Source organism: Phyllosticta citriasiana (assembly GCF_038021145.1).
Source record: "Phyllosticta citriasiana strain CBS 120426 chromosome Unknown IWZ02scaffold_1, whole genome shotgun sequence".
NCBI classification, from domain to species: Eukaryota; Fungi; Ascomycota; class Dothideomycetes; order Botryosphaeriales; family Phyllostictaceae; genus Phyllosticta; species Phyllosticta citriasiana.
In genome coordinates this window covers 286724-302649 of record NW_027117278.1, presented here as the reverse complement: position 1 = coordinate 302649, position 15926 = coordinate 286724, and the positions used below count along the sequence as shown (strand labels likewise).

General features: G+C 55.7%; 5 protein-coding genes across 5 annotated transcripts; 1 reads left to right on the top strand and 4 right to left on the bottom strand.

The window, feature by feature from the left end:
- Positions 1-735: 735 nt before the first annotated feature.
- Positions 736-2559, top strand: IWZ02DRAFT_369927 (uncharacterized protein; the record flags this gene model as incomplete). The annotated part of the gene is made up of 1 exon (XM_066764468.1): positions 736-2559. A coding segment is annotated over one exon (1824 nt), but the record flags the coding sequence as incomplete, so codon positions are not given.
- A 1780-nt stretch (positions 2560-4339) lies between these two features.
- IWZ02DRAFT_438299 (uncharacterized protein) lies at positions 4340-8011 on the bottom strand. The gene is made up of 6 exons (XM_066766720.1): positions 7864-8011; positions 5757-7811; positions 5637-5709; positions 5461-5588; positions 4806-5416; positions 4340-4744 (listed from the first exon to the last, which is right to left on the bottom strand). Exons 1-6 carry the CDS (start codon positions 7978-7980, stop codon positions 4375-4377), a joined length of 3354 nt encoding a protein of 1117 aa, XP_066626751.1. The 5' UTR covers positions 7981-8011; the 3' UTR covers positions 4340-4374.
- A 114-nt stretch (positions 8012-8125) lies between these two features.
- On the bottom strand, positions 8126-9490 carry IWZ02DRAFT_438295 (putative nascent polypeptide-associated complex subunit). The gene is made up of 4 exons (XM_066766719.1): positions 9375-9490; positions 9179-9260; positions 8792-8965; positions 8126-8717 (listed from the first exon to the last, which is right to left on the bottom strand). Exons 2-4 carry the CDS (start codon positions 9222-9224, stop codon positions 8464-8466), a joined length of 474 nt encoding a protein of 157 aa, XP_066626750.1. The 5' UTR covers positions 9225-9260; positions 9375-9490; the 3' UTR covers positions 8126-8463.
- A 1943-nt stretch (positions 9491-11433) lies between these two features.
- Positions 11434-12060, bottom strand: IWZ02DRAFT_428860 (uncharacterized protein; the record flags this gene model as incomplete). The annotated part of the gene is made up of 1 exon (XM_066765945.1): positions 11434-12060. One exon carries the CDS (start codon positions 12058-12060, stop codon positions 11434-11436), a length of 627 nt encoding a protein of 208 aa, XP_066626749.1.
- Positions 12061-14464: 2404 nt separating this feature from the next.
- Positions 14465-14929, bottom strand: IWZ02DRAFT_438291 (uncharacterized protein; the record flags this gene model as incomplete). Its single annotated transcript, XM_066766718.1, has 1 exon — positions 14465-14929. A coding segment is annotated over one exon (307 nt), but the record flags the coding sequence as incomplete, so codon positions are not given.
- Positions 14930-15926: the final 997 nt, after the last annotated feature.

Below are 15926 nucleotides of genomic sequence, written 5' to 3'. Positions count from 1 at the left end.
GAGAGCGGCACGCACGGGCTGTACGAGACGGAATAAACCCCCCGTCGTCATCAACGAGTAGTAAGCAGTCAAGGGCGTGTCAGTGTCGTGAGGCGGTCTTATCTGGACGACGAGGCCCGACTGAACATGACGAGGCCAAGGTCGGGAGGTTGACACAGAAAGCGTTTGGCGGCCGTCGTGTTGGACTTTTCCAACCTGGTGGGGCGGGCCGCCAACATGTTCGCACGGCGGCGGATTGTGGAGTGGTCCGTCTATTTTTAAACCTCGAGCCCGTCGAGCATTACTCTCTCTGACTTGCTACTCGCCGATTCTGGGGGTGCAACCTTCTTCTGGCCTTTCCGCAACCTTTTGCCTCTCACCTCTCTGTCATGCTCCGCCCCAGACCTCTACCACTTGTGCGCCCCCGACACCTGCGGGCCATGCTGCGCTGAAGCCGACTCCCCGCGAGCCATGGACCGCTCCCCTCATGGCCACGACCTCGATGACGAAGAGGGTCTTTACGCCGACCCTACCCTGTCGCCCACCTCGCGCGCACTCTTGGACCGCCCGTCAGATCAAGAGCCTGGAGATGGCCAAAATGCTGAAGACCAGCCGCGCAGCCACCGCGATGAGTCGTCCTCACCGCGCCTATGTAGCGTTGCGCGTTCCTCAAGCCACACTGCCACCACCGCGCGCAGCATTGCTTCGACGAACCTGTCCACCTTGGCAACTTCCGCCTCGCATGGCTCCTCGAACATGGCCCAGGACATCAAAGATGCTGCTGCGCTGCGTGCCCGCCAGCGGCAGCATTCCCCGCCGACAACGACCATATTCGATTTGGAATCCGACACTGCCACTTGTTCGGCCTTGCCGCAGCCGTTTGGCTTTTCGATATCTCGCAAAGGACGCATGGTGGCAGTCTTTGGAACCAAGAATATATGGATAATCGAGGCAAACAAGCTGCCAAGGACGTGTATCCGCACGCTCGAGGTCCGGCGCAAACCCGTCGCGCTTGAGATCTTGGACGATGCCAGTCTGCTCGCGGTTCTGTCCAACCCATTCAAGGTCGACTTGTATCGCTTGCAGGTGGATGGTGCGCCTGGCTTGGAAAAGGTCAAGAGCGTCATACTCACAGTAGATGCGAGTACAATCGCATTATCCCCGGATGGCATGGTCCTGGCAACTGGATACTCGTTTGGAATCGAACTCGTTTCGCTTGCTGAAAAGGCCTCGGAAAACGACCGGCGCTCAGTGAATTGCGACCCCATGGACCATTTGATGTTTTCGGATGATGGACGAACTTTGATTGCCACAGCTTCTGCTCGCATCCCACGACCCACGACAGTCTTTTCGGTCCATGGCGCATTTGACGGCCCCCTGACAGAGGACGGTGATCTCATCCCGCAAGAGTGTCACGTAGCGTGGACAAGGCAGATACTCTTTCCCGAAAAGGCTCACACTGCAAAGCATGCTTTGATTCTGCCGGATCCCCTGACCGGCCATGTCAATGAGTTGTTTGCTTTTGACGCTGAAGAAGACACCTGGGGCATATATGATCTCGGAGGAATGCAATTTATCGAAACCAAGGAGAACCCACCCGAGGCCGGCCTGTACGTCCATGCCGAATCTCTGGAGGATGCCCTTCCCACAGTCTCGCCATCTCTTAATCATGTGGCTGTCGCCGTCAAAAACCAGGATTCCAATTCTTTCTGGGTGTACAGACTACCAGATACTTTCGAGTCCAACTCTGCCGTCTACAACGAGCTGAAGGAGCATTCAGGAGACCACTCGCCGCTTGCGCCATGTTCCTATGTGAGCATGCCGAGGGAGGAAGACACTTGCGCACAGGACATTTCTGGACTTCGCTGGATCACGAACGATGAAATTGACGACCGCACATCTGAACGTCTCTTGGCTGTAGGAAACGTGGTCTGCAACACGGCCCCGGACATCCCGATCATGCCGGGAGACGCGGCCAAAACCAAGGGTATCCTTATCATGATGGACTTTGATTTGCGCAAAACCATGGAGAACTACATTCCAGCCAAGGCCGGAAGGGTGACTGTCGACCTTGATCAAACTCTTCCGGGTGAAAAATTGCCCGAGAATGAAATTGATTTTGAAAGAGAAGTCGAGTTGGTCAGGACGCGGACGGTAGCCCAGAAAAGGGGAGAGGCTGCGAGGGCTGTGGCCAGCCACAATCTGCCACGGTCCTCAACCACAACTTCGCCGCAAGCTTCAAGTCGAGCGCCTGCCTCTTCCCGCCAGGATGGCGATGATTATGTTAACACTGCCTTGGAAGAGCCCTACGTGCAAGGACAACCAAGATCCCAAGCCTCTCTAACTCGCGCTGCCACAGTGGCAGCAGCTTCACCTGCCAACCGAAGACACCTACGAGCCTTGCCAGATCGGCCATTGGAATATCGCAGAGCAGATGGTCTTCGAGAGATGCCTCACGAGTCCGACGCTGACAACTGGATTCCACCCCCTCCACCATACACACCGCGCGCGGATCCTCCTGGACCAGGCGCCATAAGCATCAGCCTATCTCATCCTGCAGGAGCCCCCTTGCCGACGCTTCCCTCTCCTCCACTTGCGCAAAACTCGACTCTCCCGCGCCTCCAGATACCCAACAGTGGCTACTCTTCGCCGTCCTCCAATGTTCCCAACTCGGCGCCTCTCGACCGTGGGCATTCCACGCAACAGCTGGCCAACGCCGCTCCACGCTCGGCCAATCCAACATCGCGAGCCCCCCGGATAGCCCAACCAGAATCGCACCGCTACTCGCTTCCGGTTTTGCAGAGCCGTCGTCCGGGCACGGGCTCCCGTCACCACACCAGCCCAAGCCAGGCTCCCTTCCGCCCCCCGCCATCACCCCAGTATCCCACCGAATCGCCCTCTCAACATCCGACCACTGTCCCAGAACACGCGACAATCTCATCATCCAGCGCGCCAAGACCTCATCCTCCTCCGTCCCCAAGCATCTCACCCAGCTCAGCCGCAGTAGTCCTCTCTCCTAACTTCAACCGCTCCGAATCCGTCCCCACCACGCCCCCCATTCACCACGCTGCTCTCGCAACCAACCCGCGCGCCGCGCAGAGCGTCGACGATTTCGGCACCGGCCCGTCTGCGCGCCGGCGCGCTGGCGGCATTCGAGGCAGTCTGCGGCGCATCGGCGGGCTCGCTCGCGGCCAGGGCCAGACCGACGTGCAGCGCATGTCGACGATTCGCAGTGTGCGAAGCACGGGCGGCATGCGGTTTCGCAGCGCGACCGCACCGCTTGCGGGGGGTGACGGTGATGAGGGGGAGGAGGAGGTTGTGGAGGGGTGGGCGAGGGGGGATGATGATGGAGATGGAGGTGGGAGTGGGAGGAAGAGGGAGAGGGGGAGGAGGTGTGTTGTCATGTAGGTAGTTGGTCGGCATTTATTTGGATGCCTGGATGCTGGAGTGCATGAATGGTGCATGGGTGGGACTGAATTGAATTGATAAAGTGTTTCGCGTTTCTTCCTGTCATATATGTTTAAACCATACCCCCTTTCGTATCTTCGCACATTCGCACATTCGCTTGCTCGCTCGCTTTTCCTCCCTATACAAACACACATGAATACCCACATACACACATACACACACATACACTTACATACACACACATACACACATAGAATCCAGAGCACAGATGTTTGCCGTCGTCTTGCTGTTTGTCGCGTAGACACTTGTCAAGATACCTTGCCCCACCCCCTTCTCCCGCCGCCCTCTAGCTGACGGCGACGGCGGGAGGGCCAATCAATCAATCAATCAATCAGGCAGTCAATCAATCAATCCCAATCCAAGCAAGCAATCAAGCAATCAAGCAAGCAGGTACCTCTAGCACGTCAAGTCAAGTAGTCAAATCAAGTCAAGTCAACGTGCGGTGATTGAATCCTTCCTATTCCCGTCTTTCATCGAAGATCGATTCCTCCAAGCTCCCGCCCGACACACGAGACGAGATACCACACACCGACCTGCCTACCTACCTACCTGGATGTGTGAAAAGGCTGCTGACACATGCATGCATTGATGTAATGTAATGCAATGTACTCAATCGAATTGCCATTTCAAGAGAGGATCTTGGGTAGTGAGTAGTAAGAAGTAGTAGTGGTGGTAGTGGGTAGGACTGGAGTAAGTACCCCACTCACTCCCTTCCTTTCGAAACGTAAACCCCCAGATAGAGACCGTCCGTCCGTCGGTCCCATGCGTGCCCCAAAGACCACGAACGAGAAAAACAACCTGCGCCACAGAGCCAGCCAGCCAGCCAGCCAGCCAGCCAGCCAAACGCCGTACCCACTCGCATTCGCATTCCCATCACTCACGACCTCAACCACCCCACCCCAGCCCTCCCGCTCTCCTCCCTCACGCCTACGCCTTCCCCTTGACAACCAAGGCCCTCTCGGCCAACGCCTCCAAATCCAGACGGCGAAAGTCATCTGGAATGAACTCGCCAACGACAATACTATGGACACGCATCCAGCGATGATAATTGAGGCCCGGCAGCAGTTTGGGCGTGATGAGGAAATACTGGCTGGTATGTTCGCGGCAGGCGATCTGGACCATGCGCTCGTGCACCATGCGCTCGTTGCGCGGGTCCATGCCCTGGTTGATTTCGTCGACGACGCGGAAGGGGGAGCGCGCGAGCGATTGCAGAGCCATGAGGTAGAATATTGTGCTTACGGCGCGCTCGCCGCCGGATTGGCGGTGCGATGTTAGGATTGAGAGGGATTCGTGTTCGCTGATTGGGGAGAGAAGGGTTAGCTTGGTTGTGCTGTTTAGGAGGCTGTTGATTGACATACCGAAACTTGACCTGGATCTGAATGGCCCACTGGTCAAAGTCCTCCGCCTTGTACACGCTGACCTGGCCCGCACAGCCAATCTGCTCGAAATTGTACGAAAAGGCGGCGCTGATTTGCTCGACGAGCGCGTCCAGCTCAGGCTCCCACGTCGCCTTGACCGCGTCAATCTGCTGCTGCAGCTGCTCGAGCGCCGCGTCCATGTCGCGCAGCCGCGCCTGCTTGTCCTCAATGGTGCGCGCCCGCCGCTCGTACTCGCGAATCGCGTTGGGGTCGCCGCCGTGCAGCAGCGTCAGCCGCGTGCCGAACGACTCGATTTCGGCTTCTAGCTCTTCCAGGCCGATGGTTTGCTCGACGTCGGCGACGAGCGCTACTTCCTCCTCGCTCCGCGTCTGTACCAGTTGGTTGACTTGTTCGCGGTAGCCGGCCGCCTCGGTCTTGAGGCGTCGCCACTCGGCGTCGCGGACTTGGAATTCTCGCTGCCGCTCCTCGACCAACGCGTTGACCTCTTTATTCCTGGCTTGGATCACTTCACAGTCGGAAATGGCCTCGGCTTCTCTGATTTGACAGTCGTACAACGACTCTTGGCCGGCGAGAAGATTGGCGACGGATTGCTGGCAGGGTAAGCGATAGTCACATCACCAGATGGTAATCTTACGGCGTAGTCAATCGAGGCCTGACCCTTCTTAAGAGCGAATTGGTCGATTTCAATGTTAAGCTCAAGCAACCGTGAACTCGAATAGGCGAGCTGCTCCTCGATACCAGCCAACTTTGTCTTCTGACCCTCTGGATACTGTCAGCTTTAATAGACCTGTTTGGTGGCGAGTAACCTACCGAGTTTTGTAGGGAGCGCAGCGAAGTTGGCGTGCAGCTTCTGCCGCTCGCCCTTTTCATGTTCGATTCCTTTCTGCAATACGTTAGAACAAGCCGTGGACGAAGCACCAATGCACAAACCTTTTGTTCTTCTAGCTCGCTATGATTCCTCTTGTTGGAAAGGCGCTCCTCTCTCAACTCCTGCAGTTGGTTGTCAATCTCCTCGAGCTCGCGCTGAATCTCGCGAATCTTGTTCCGGGATTCTTGGTCCGCTCCAGTGTCGACCGGTTGGTCGGTCCAAACCCTTGCGGGATTGACTGGGCGAGTCACGGTCGAAGTTGCAGCATCACCATATTCTTTACGTCGAGACACTTGGTAAGTGACGCGGCCTGCAACCCACCGAGCGATGCCAGACTGGATCACTCTGTTGAACTGCTCCTCACTGTGGGATCCGCGGGCGACCGGTGTCTGATGCAAGCGGACAGAATCGCACAGCATGGACAGAACGGCATCTGGTCCAGTCATGCAGTCGAGAACCCATCCCGAAAACCCAAGGTCAGTGAGAGCTTCCTGACTCAGAGGCGCCTTCCAGGCAGATAAGGGTTTGACGGCCTCCCTGATGTGGACATCTCTGAGTCTCATTTCCGCCATTTTCTCGCTCAAACGTCGAAAGTCTTGTTTGTCGGTGCAAGTAAAAGCCCCAAAGTCGCCTTTTTGAAACAGCGACTCGACGGCATCGGTAAAGGCTGGGTCCTTGACTGAGCATGTAACGAGCGGCGGGCCGTAGACCTCGCTGTTGAATTGGTCCTGGTTTTGCTGGATCCATTGCCACGCTGTGGCCGTATCTCTTGAAAATCTCTGGAGCCTCTGTGTTTGTCGTCCAGCCTGGGAATTGAGATTCTCAATTTCTTGCTCTGCTCTGCGATTGTCTTCGGTCAACTGTCCCTGTCTGTTCTTCAACTCCCTCACGCCGTCGTCAATTTCGGTGATTCTTGTCTCGATTTCGCGCATGCGACGGGTTTTGTCGCGAATCCTTTCGCTGAAATGTGCCGCATCAAATGGCTCGGGCCGTTCCTCCATTTGCCTTTCGATACTCTTAATGTTGGCTTCAATTCTGCGAATCTCCTGCATCTTTTCCTTTTCCTTGTCCTTCTCGGCCTCAATCTGCCTTTCCTTGTCTTCAATCTGAGCCGCATATTTCTTGATTTGTCTTTCCACTAGCTCGTTTGCATGTTGATCCAATCGAGCCACTTGCTGCCTTTGCCGCCTCGTCGCAGCCTTGACTCTTTCGAGATAGGCGCTTTTCGCCTCCATCTCGCGCAGAGTAGGTTCGACTTCGTTCTTGAGCTGATCAAGCTCAGCTTTGGATGCCCGGGCCCTGTCTTTGGCTTCCCGCATCCTTTCACTGGTCACGCGGTAATTGACACAAGGACGGATCCGTTTGTATGCTTCAAGCTTGTCCTTGAGCTGCTGCTGCTCTCGCATGCGATCGACGTCGGCCCTTTGCGCATTTTGTCTATTCTCCAGGCCTGCCAGGGATTCAGCTTCTCTGTTGCGGGCGTCCTGGTCGGCCTTTTGAGTCTTGCGCATCTCCTTGAGCTGCTCATGCCGGCGAGTCATGTGCTCGGGAGCAGCGGCACGCTGCGTTTGCTCGAGCAGTTGGACAGGGCTCAGTGCGGCAAATTCGACAACTCGATCTTGGGGAAGGAACTGGCAGAGGTTGTCGATTTGGATGGAGAAGGATTTGCAGAGCTCCGTGATTCGTTTGTGGGGAGTAGGCTGGCCGTCCAGGAAGAAAAGAGACTTGTTGTCCTCTTTTTTTAGAATGCGTTTGATTATTGGATTTCTTCCTCCTGTCTGGGGGCCTCCCGCGAGCTCAATCTCAATCGCTGCCTCAGTCGTTCCGTTCTTGACGAACTCGCCAACGCTTTTGGCTCGTCCCAGGTGCTGCGGGCTCCATCCGAGCCCCAGACAAATGGCGCAGACCAGTGTACTCTTGCCGTTGCCGTTTGGACCAATGACCATGTTGAGCGACGAGCCACACTTGAATTCGCTCGACGTGTATGTCACAAAGTTGGTCATCTTGATACGGACTACGGAACCTGGCTGGTGTGGAGGTTCATCCTCGTCTTCGTCCTCGTCCGCCTCTCCAGGCTGGGCCCGGAAGCTGTTTGGAAGCACTGGGCCACCCGACGACTGCGGTGGACATTAGCACATCTTAAGAGCGAAGGCGAGACAGAAGAATTACCTCGGACGCATCGCCGTTTGTGTAGCGCGGCCTTTTGGCCCTTTTGCTCGCTTGGGAGACGTACGAGTCTTCCACCTCGTCATCTTCAACCTCAGAGCTGGATCGGCGGCGAGCCATGGTAGAAAAAAGCCCCAGATGTGGGCAAAGCGGAGAGGGTGTGGAGGAGAGGTAGCGCGGACGCGTTTGGTTCGCGTCGTGCACTTGATTGGGCAGGGATGCAGATAAGATTGATTAGATCGCGCCGCAAATCATGGCCGTTCTGACCTCACCACCTCGCCTGCAATCTTGAGGTCTGGCAAGGATTAACTCAGTCACGACTTCAGAAGGGTTCGACTGGTCCGAAACCACGTGGTCTGTACCGATTCATTGAATTCATGGCGTCCCAAGCAAAGAGACGGCGTGTCTTGCGGACGCGGCTTCATCCTCAAGTTTGATGTACATGACTGGAACGAGGATTTGAATTCGTGGTGCTTTTCCCATCGCCTCAACTTTTCCAAGCAAGTCCGAGGAAGCAATCTCGTACGTAGAGCAGATGATGATACCCATTCGTACATCCGCTGCTATGGACTATTCCGCCAACCCTAGCACGAAACGACTCGCCTACTCGACCTCGGCCTTGCCCTCAAAGTTCTGGCCCTCGACGAGATCGGGAATGTCGTCCTCGTCGTCATCCTTCTTCTCGTCACCCTCGCCCTTCTCCTTTTGCAGGTTCTGGTAGCTCTCGGCGAGCTTGCGGAGCGATGCCAGCGAGTCGGGGCCCAGCTGGTTGAGGATGCCCGGGACGAGCTCTGTGAGCTCCTTGTCCTCGCCGTTGCCGTAGATGGCAAAGGTGTTGGCGTTGACCGAGGCGTGGACTGCATGGTGTGAGCTATGTGTCCAGGGTCTGCGTGTCCGATGCATCCGTGGATCCACCGCCCTTGTCACTCACCCTTGGGAGCCGCAAAGTGAATGACGTTGCCGTCGCTCTTGAACATGTTGACCTCCTCAATCGCCTGGATGGGCTGGACGTTCAGCTTCTTCAGGGCGCCCTGGAGCTTCTTGTCGTCGGAGCCGGCGCTCTTGTGGACCTTCTTGACCTTCCTGCGCGGAGTACCCTTGCCTCTGTACAACAAACATTAGCTATCCCATCTTGTCGAGTAGCCGAGATGAAAAGTGTCGGAAATTTGGTATTTTGGCGGTCTGTGGGGAGGGTGGGAGTGAGAGTTCGTAGGAGCTTCTTACCCTGTTCACGTCATCGTATTAGCGGGGCTCTCATTGCGTGAAACCAGCGCTCGAAGGCCGATTTTTGACTGCAAAGAAGTGGGATTTGACATACCAATGCGCACAGAGGCCTGCATCCGCGCGAGCTTCGCCTGATCCATGATTGCGGTTTGGGTTAGAGTGGAGGGTCGAGAGGGCTAGAGCAGCACAAAAGCGACGTCAGCAAGCGAGCAAACGGGACGGCCGGACGGCGGCGAGCAATTGACGAGGAGCGCGCAAACGGACGGGTGGTTATAGGGGCGCTGGCGTACCTGGAGTTGTGGATGAGGCGGATGGATTGATGGCGCGAAGTTCGTGATGGTTTCAACAATCGGCTTCCCGGGCGGCGTGTGCGGCCTCGCTTAGGCGGCACCCTTTAGCAACACCATGCCCGCGATGTCCCTCGACTGATCTCTGCTTGCCTCTACAGTGCCAAAGTCCAATTCACAAGCCACCTCCACCGACACCACAGGGTACGTCGTCCTGTGGTAGAAAAATTACCTGTTTCGTGGGTGACGCGCTTCGGTCAAGTCGTGGAACAGAAACGCCGAGACGCTGAGCTGCCTCATCAAAATCATGGCATTCTCCCACAGCATGGTTTGCTTCTCCCTAAAGTCGCTATCAATCGATGCGCACGTCAAATCTCGGCCTTTTCTCTTTCGGGGGGAGATTGCGACGACTTGCAATGATTCTTGCTCGTACTTGTTTCTATTTTGGTCATGGCAGCAGTTGTTGATGAAGTTATCTTTTTGACTCTGTTGGTGTCATTTTCTTGTGGGTGGGAAAAAGTCAAAAGGCGATCCGCGCGGAGCCTGAGAAAGAGCAGAGAGAATGGTTGTCCAAGCGTGATTACTTCCAATGAGTCTGTTTCGACATGGTCCAAGTCATGAGCACGGCGTTCTCAAGTCTTTGTTACAGCGAGCGGAGAAATGTCGACGCAGCGTCATGAGGCTAAAGCTTTCTCTTTCCAGATGCTTGTCGCGACTGGAATGCTTCATCCCGCGCTTACACCCCGGACCTTTGGCAAGGAGTGCCATCCCTGTGGGAGGCGCACATCGGGGGAGGTGCCAAGACCTGCTACAGATAGTGGGATACACTGAGAGCAGAGGCACAGGGCTGCACCAGATGTTGCCAAGTTATGATAGGACGTATCCGGATACAAGATGGATGCAAGTGTCCCACAAAGGCTGATAAAGCCCGAAGTAAAATGACCACCCAAACGCCACCGGCAAGCCAAAAGGAAAATCGTCAAGAAGCTCCGTCCGCGAATCATACAGTACATCGTCCACACGCCGTGGTGAAGATGACAAGTCAAGGGCTATATGCCTCCATACTGAGCCCAGCCAGCTTGCTTGACCATTCGCAGACTTCGTTTTGTCTCTGCAATGCCGCAGTGCAAATCCATAATGACGAGGGCAACCACAAAGGCGCTAAAAGCTGCCAGGAGCTCGAACATCTCGAACGTCTGCTTCGGAGACGTGGGATGGATCTTTGACTCGAAACTGCTCGTCAAGTTCGACAAAGGCGGCAGCGGCGCTAATGTTGAACTGAGCTGCAAGGTAGAGGGCGTAGCGGTTGCGGTAGTTGCTCGTGATGGTTTGAGTCGAGGTAAGGGTTGCTGTGCGAGGTGAGTATAGAAATGGACAGGTGAGAGGAGGGAGACGCTACTGGTCGGACGTGGACCACTAAGAAGGATTGGATGTCGAGCTTGTGCCGGCGCTGGTGGAGGTGGCGAGGAAAGAGTAATGGAAGTAGTAGGCATTTAACGGAGAGGTGGGATCAAGAGGAGGCAGGCGGTGGAGAATCAAGATATCGAGACGCCGTGGGGTAAAAGACCCGTGAAAGATGCAAGCAAGAAAGCGACAGTCAAATCAAAGGCACGAAAAGATGACGACGGATTAGAGCAGATGTCACTTGGAGTGGGGGTTCGACGAGGTGATTAAATAGAGAGACATCACGATGGTTTAGCGGTGAGGACACAGGTAGTAGTACGCACCCCACACTAAGAAGGAAACCCCCGGGCTGAAGCGGGCTGCACGCACAATCGACGTAATGGGATGGGGAAAATGACGCTGGCTTTGTGTTTTAGATGAAGGAGCACGCCGCAAGCAAGCAGTTTCAGGGTCAGAGCCGCTGTCAGAAGGCCACGAGAAGCGTTGGGAGGTGGGATCAAAGCAGAGGCGGGCAGTGCAGTGCAGGCGTCGAAAACCACGCAGTCGACGATGCCGAAAGAGGCCAAGGATTGCGGTGGCGAGCAAGCGTCTGCCGGCCAACGACTCGCGAGACCAGGGTCAAATGCCTCATGACCTGCACTCAACTGCAGTACTGTATTCATCCATCTCGTCTGCTTCTCAACCAAGGAAATGGAGAAGGCGAGCAATAAAGGCTGACCTGCCAAGGCACATCAACAAACATCATCACCATGACACGCTCGCACTGAGAGCTGACATTCAAATGGGCAGCGGCGCGGCCATCCATGCTCGGGCCCATGGCGACAGCCCAGGCCTTCCACGAGCATCCGAGAGATGTAGTCTGGCTGTGGTGGGTGTTGGGCGGATGATCGTCGCCGGGGTTGAAGAAAAGTCTGGGGGACATTGGATTTTGATTACGCCGTGACCTTGTAGCGAATAGCCTCAAGGCCAAATCTGGCTGTCGACATTCTGGCGAACCATCGTCTCGCATCGACAATTCGTCATGGACGAGGATTTGGCGTGCGGGCGGGTCGTTGCCGTGGGTTGCGCTGGATGAGGGAGAGTCGCATCGCATGCAGTGTGACTGTCGGCTGTTCATGATCGCTTTCGCTGAGGCATTTTCCCCACACATGTCAGCACTAAGGTACCGGACGAGGAAGTTGTTATGATGATGGACGAGGCGTGCCTCTGGTGATGGCGCTGCAGAGCCAGAGGCAGAGGCAGAGCCAGAGCCAGAGCACTGCCTCCCAGCCAGATAATCGCTCATCTCGGGCCTGAACACAATTTCCTTTACCCCTCACTCTCTTGTATGTAAGTACATGCATGTGTGTGTCTGCTGTATCTGCTATGCTGTGACGCAACCCGCGGCTAACTCATGTCCTCATTGCTCTGGGCCCAATCGCGTTTATAGCGGCCGGAAGCTAAACCGTGTCCCTCACACGATACAAGCACCCGACACCAGCGCACCAGCAACCGTCATGCTCTGCCTGTAGATCGCCTCCCATCGCGAGCCACCTGCTGCTGTCTCCTGATCCAGTCCCGGCCTCGTATTATTCCCTATTTAGCTCCCACTGCCCCGCCGGCAGTCCGCAGACCCCTTTTGCTCGCTCCTCAGCCACAGCCACCACCCATTCGTCCAGGTCCTCTCTCTCCCGCGCCACACCCGGTCTGGCCGCTGTTGGGTCCGCCACTATTTCTTACCCACCTTTGCTCTTCCTTCTCCATCTCACTCAACTCGACTCTTCCTCCCTACTCGTTACCCACCATGCCTTGCTTCTACAGTCAGTATCTTCAGCGCCCGTGTCCTTGCTGCTCAACTCCCTCTCCTCGTAGCTCCACCTACTCCGAGTAAGTCGATCCTCCAAACATTCACCTTCCTTTCTAACATGGCCACAGGAAGCGTCAAATAGAGAATAGCGGAAGCAACCGTCGTGGCTCGCTCTCGACCATCGTAGACGCCTGCCCTGCGTGGATGAAATATTCCAAAGGCTCTTCAGCACAGCAAAGTCTTCGACAATATAAGTAGCATGAAAAACATCACCTTCACAACTGGTCAACCTGCCTGCTACTGAACTGCTCTCTGCTGTTGCCGCCTATGACACATTTCTACTTTCAAACCACCATCTCGACTTCTCTCCTCGATTTCACCTTCGATCCCGATTCGCGCCAACGACCATGTGCCCGCCACAACAAAGCCATGGCTCCGTCGCACGACAACAGGCTGTCGCTTTGAACGCCTCGAACGCCGCAAGCCCTGTCTCCAGCCTATGACGTACCCACCACCCTCCCCTCTCGCCTCGTCGACCATTCTGTTGTAATGGCGGTCCAGAAGTAACGAGACTATTACCTATGTTTTCCACAGTTGTTTCTCAAGACGACCTACGGGTCCGGCCGTGTTTTAAAAATAAAAAGGGTTATTGGGTATTGTCTCCTGCCTCGTTTGGGTTCTGTTTGTTTGTTGGTCTGCGGGTTGAGCGTCTTGTTTACTTTACGGATTATTGCGTACGAAGCCAGGGGTGTTTGAGCTGTGGTCATGTTGCACAACAAAAGCTTCTCTTTACGTCATTGAGTGTAATTCCCAACTACAACGTAGTATTCCCCCAGACTCATGACCCACCCACTCCCGTCACTGCTGGTAATAATATCTCTTAGTCGTTGATCATCTTGATGAGGATCATCATCAACCTCGGCATCCTAGTTCAAATCAAAATCACACATGCAGGTTTTTTTTTTTTTTTTTTTCTCCAGCGCGTCGATATCAAGATCGAGTATCACAAGAAGTCTGCCGGTGAACGAGTCATTCCGCATCTAGACAGTCTCCCATCCATCCATCTGTCCATCCATCCATCCCCTTTTCTCTTCCCGTCCCACCTGCAGCTCCAACACGACATCTGCCGCCCTCGAGTCAAGCCGTCAGTGCGACCTGTGGTCGACTCGACAAAGCCAATGCACCAGCATCGGCAGCAGCACAGCGGCTCCCACCCCTCCTCGAAAAAACCTCCCGGTCGTGTTTACCCTCCGTGCCTCCCCAACCAAACACTGACGCGCCTCAGCCCAGCGATACCGGCAACCCGTCCACGGCCGTCGCAATCGAGCGGGCGGGATAAGCCTATACAATCTAGCCTCGCCGCCCGCAGGTAGGTACTTCGACCGCTGTACTTCCCAAGAGCCGCGCCCTTCCATCCGCCCGCCGCCCGCCGCCCACCATCTTTTTGTCCCTTTCGCGCATCCGCCAAACGCCTACAGTGCAAATGCCGACCAACGCCGATGACGCTCGCTGCGCTGCGCTGCGCTGCCCGCCGACGGCCAGCCCAGCTGAGACTCACCATCTGACGCGCCCGTCCTCCCCTCTACTCCTTTGGCCCTCTTACACCTCCTTCACCATCCTCTACCACCTCGGCGCATCTGCTGGGCGCACGCATCGACTGGATGGCCCTGTACATCAGTCAGTCAATCCGTCCGTCCTTGAGTCTTCCCGCTGCCAGCAGCGCGCTGAAGTGGTTTGTTTGGTTGCGCTCGATCGCAAATCGCAAATCACGAGGTGGGATCTAGATCTCATCACTAGCACCACCATCAAACTCTCCCTTTTTGCGCGCACCCGTCTCGACTCTATTTACAGCGCGGCAGGAATGGCGTGGTGATGCGAAGTGCGCGCGCTGGCTGGCTGGCTGGCTACCTACCTGCCTGCACGCCTGCCTACCCCGCGACGCCATCTTACGCTGCTTTGCTTTGCTTTGCTTTGCGCTGGTCTGGTCTGGTCTGGTCTGGTCGATGGTGATGCGAAAGCACAGTGCTACTGGTGTGTAGGGAGGAGCGTACAGAGGGCACTTCACTGGTAGGTCACATCACACACGTCACGCCGCGCTTTTGTCTCGCCGTTCCCAAAGAGACAATGCAATGCGTGCGTGCATGCCGTACGCACATACGATTGGGCTGTCTGTCGGCGCTGCGTTGCGTTGCGTTGCGTTGACCGATGGTACGCATCTACTAGACACAGAAGACTCAAAACGGCCGACAGTGGATTGAGTCTGCAGAGGAGAGGAGAGGATAGGAGAGGACAGGGTAAAGTTGCGGTCAGCATGATCTGAGATGCGAACGCGAACCCCACTTTCTTCATCTGCCTTTCGCAAAGCATGCGAACGCGACTGCAGGCGGGCGGGCTGGCTGCAGGTACATGTGTTTTGTACCTCGCGTCCCTTCAATTGCAGCAGCTGACCGGGTCGACTCGTCACCCAGTGTTCAGTGCATTCGATTCGACTCCGCTTACTTACAGCGCATGCCTACACCACCACCACCACCACCACCACCTGGTACCATCACACAACGCACATGTATACAATACAAGTACCTCCTCTCCCCTCCCCTCCTCCCATCATCATCTTCAGCAACAAATCTCGATCTCTCTCTCAGGCCCCCCCCCCTTCCCCTTCCCGCTCCTCTCTCCTCTCCTCCTCTCCTCCTCTCCTCCTCTCCTCCTCTCCTCCTCTCCTCCTCTCCCCTCTCCTCCTTCCTCACCCCACCCCAACCCACCATACCCTACCCGCATCACCACCCAGCCCTAACCCTACCTTCCTACCTAATCCGTACCTAGCCCAAAAGCCCCTGAAGTAAAAAAAAAAAAAAAAAAAAAAAAAACGCCGCCGCCGTCGCGGTGCAGAATTAAAAATTCCTTCTCTTTTTGGCTTGCCCTGCATAAGTACACGCATGCGCACTCCTTCTGTCCGTTCTTGAATCTGTTTTCCCCCTTGCCCCGTTCTTTCTCGCACCCGCGCCGACGCTGTTGCCGACCTTGTTGCCGATGCGATGGTAATGGAGGTGGGGTGGTGTGGTGTGGTGTTGCATCGTGTAAGCCACCGATGTCAGATTCAAAAGGGCGTGTGGGCGGCGGGCGGGATGGGATGGGAGTACATGGGACAGACAGATAGATAGGGCAAGGCAGGACAGGGCAGCTTTGCTCTGGGATGTAATACATTATGTTGTGCGACGAATGGTTGGATCAATGGCGGTGGTATGGTGTGAGACAGCTAGCTGTCTGGCCGGCGCCGTCAGCACCGAGTGTCTGTCAGTCAGTCAGTCTGTCTTTGAGCCCTCTATTGATCGGCAACATGGCACTTTGTGCGAGAGATGCGTTTT

What these genes read in the sequence shown, in the direction of transcription:
- IWZ02DRAFT_438299 (XM_066766720.1), bottom strand. Translation starts at nt 7,980, where the DNA reads ATGGCTCGCCGCCGATCCAGCTCTGAGGTTGAAGATGACGAGGTGGAA. An exon ending in CAAACGGCGATGCGTCCGAG is followed by an intron (nt 7,812 to 7,863) that starts GTAATTCTTCTG and finishes TGTCCACCGCAG; the next exon opens with TCGTCGGGTGGCCCAGTGCT. An exon ending in CAGATCCAGGTCAAGTTTCG is followed by an intron (nt 4,745 to 4,805) that starts GTATGTCAATCA and finishes CTCCCCAATCAG; the next exon opens with CGAACACGAATCCCTCTCAA.
- IWZ02DRAFT_438295 (XM_066766719.1), bottom strand. Translation starts at nt 9,224, where the DNA reads ATGGATCAGGCGAAGCTCGCGCGGATGCAGGCCTCTGTGCGCATTG. An exon ending in GCAGGCCTCTGTGCGCATTG is followed by an intron (nt 8,966 to 9,178) that starts GTATGTCAAATC and finishes GTTTGTTGTACA; the next exon opens with GAGGCAAGGGTACTCCGCGC. An exon ending in TCACTTTGCGGCTCCCAAGG is followed by an intron (nt 8,718 to 8,791) that starts GTGAGTGACAAG and finishes CACACCATGCAG; the next exon opens with TCCACGCCTCGGTCAACGCC.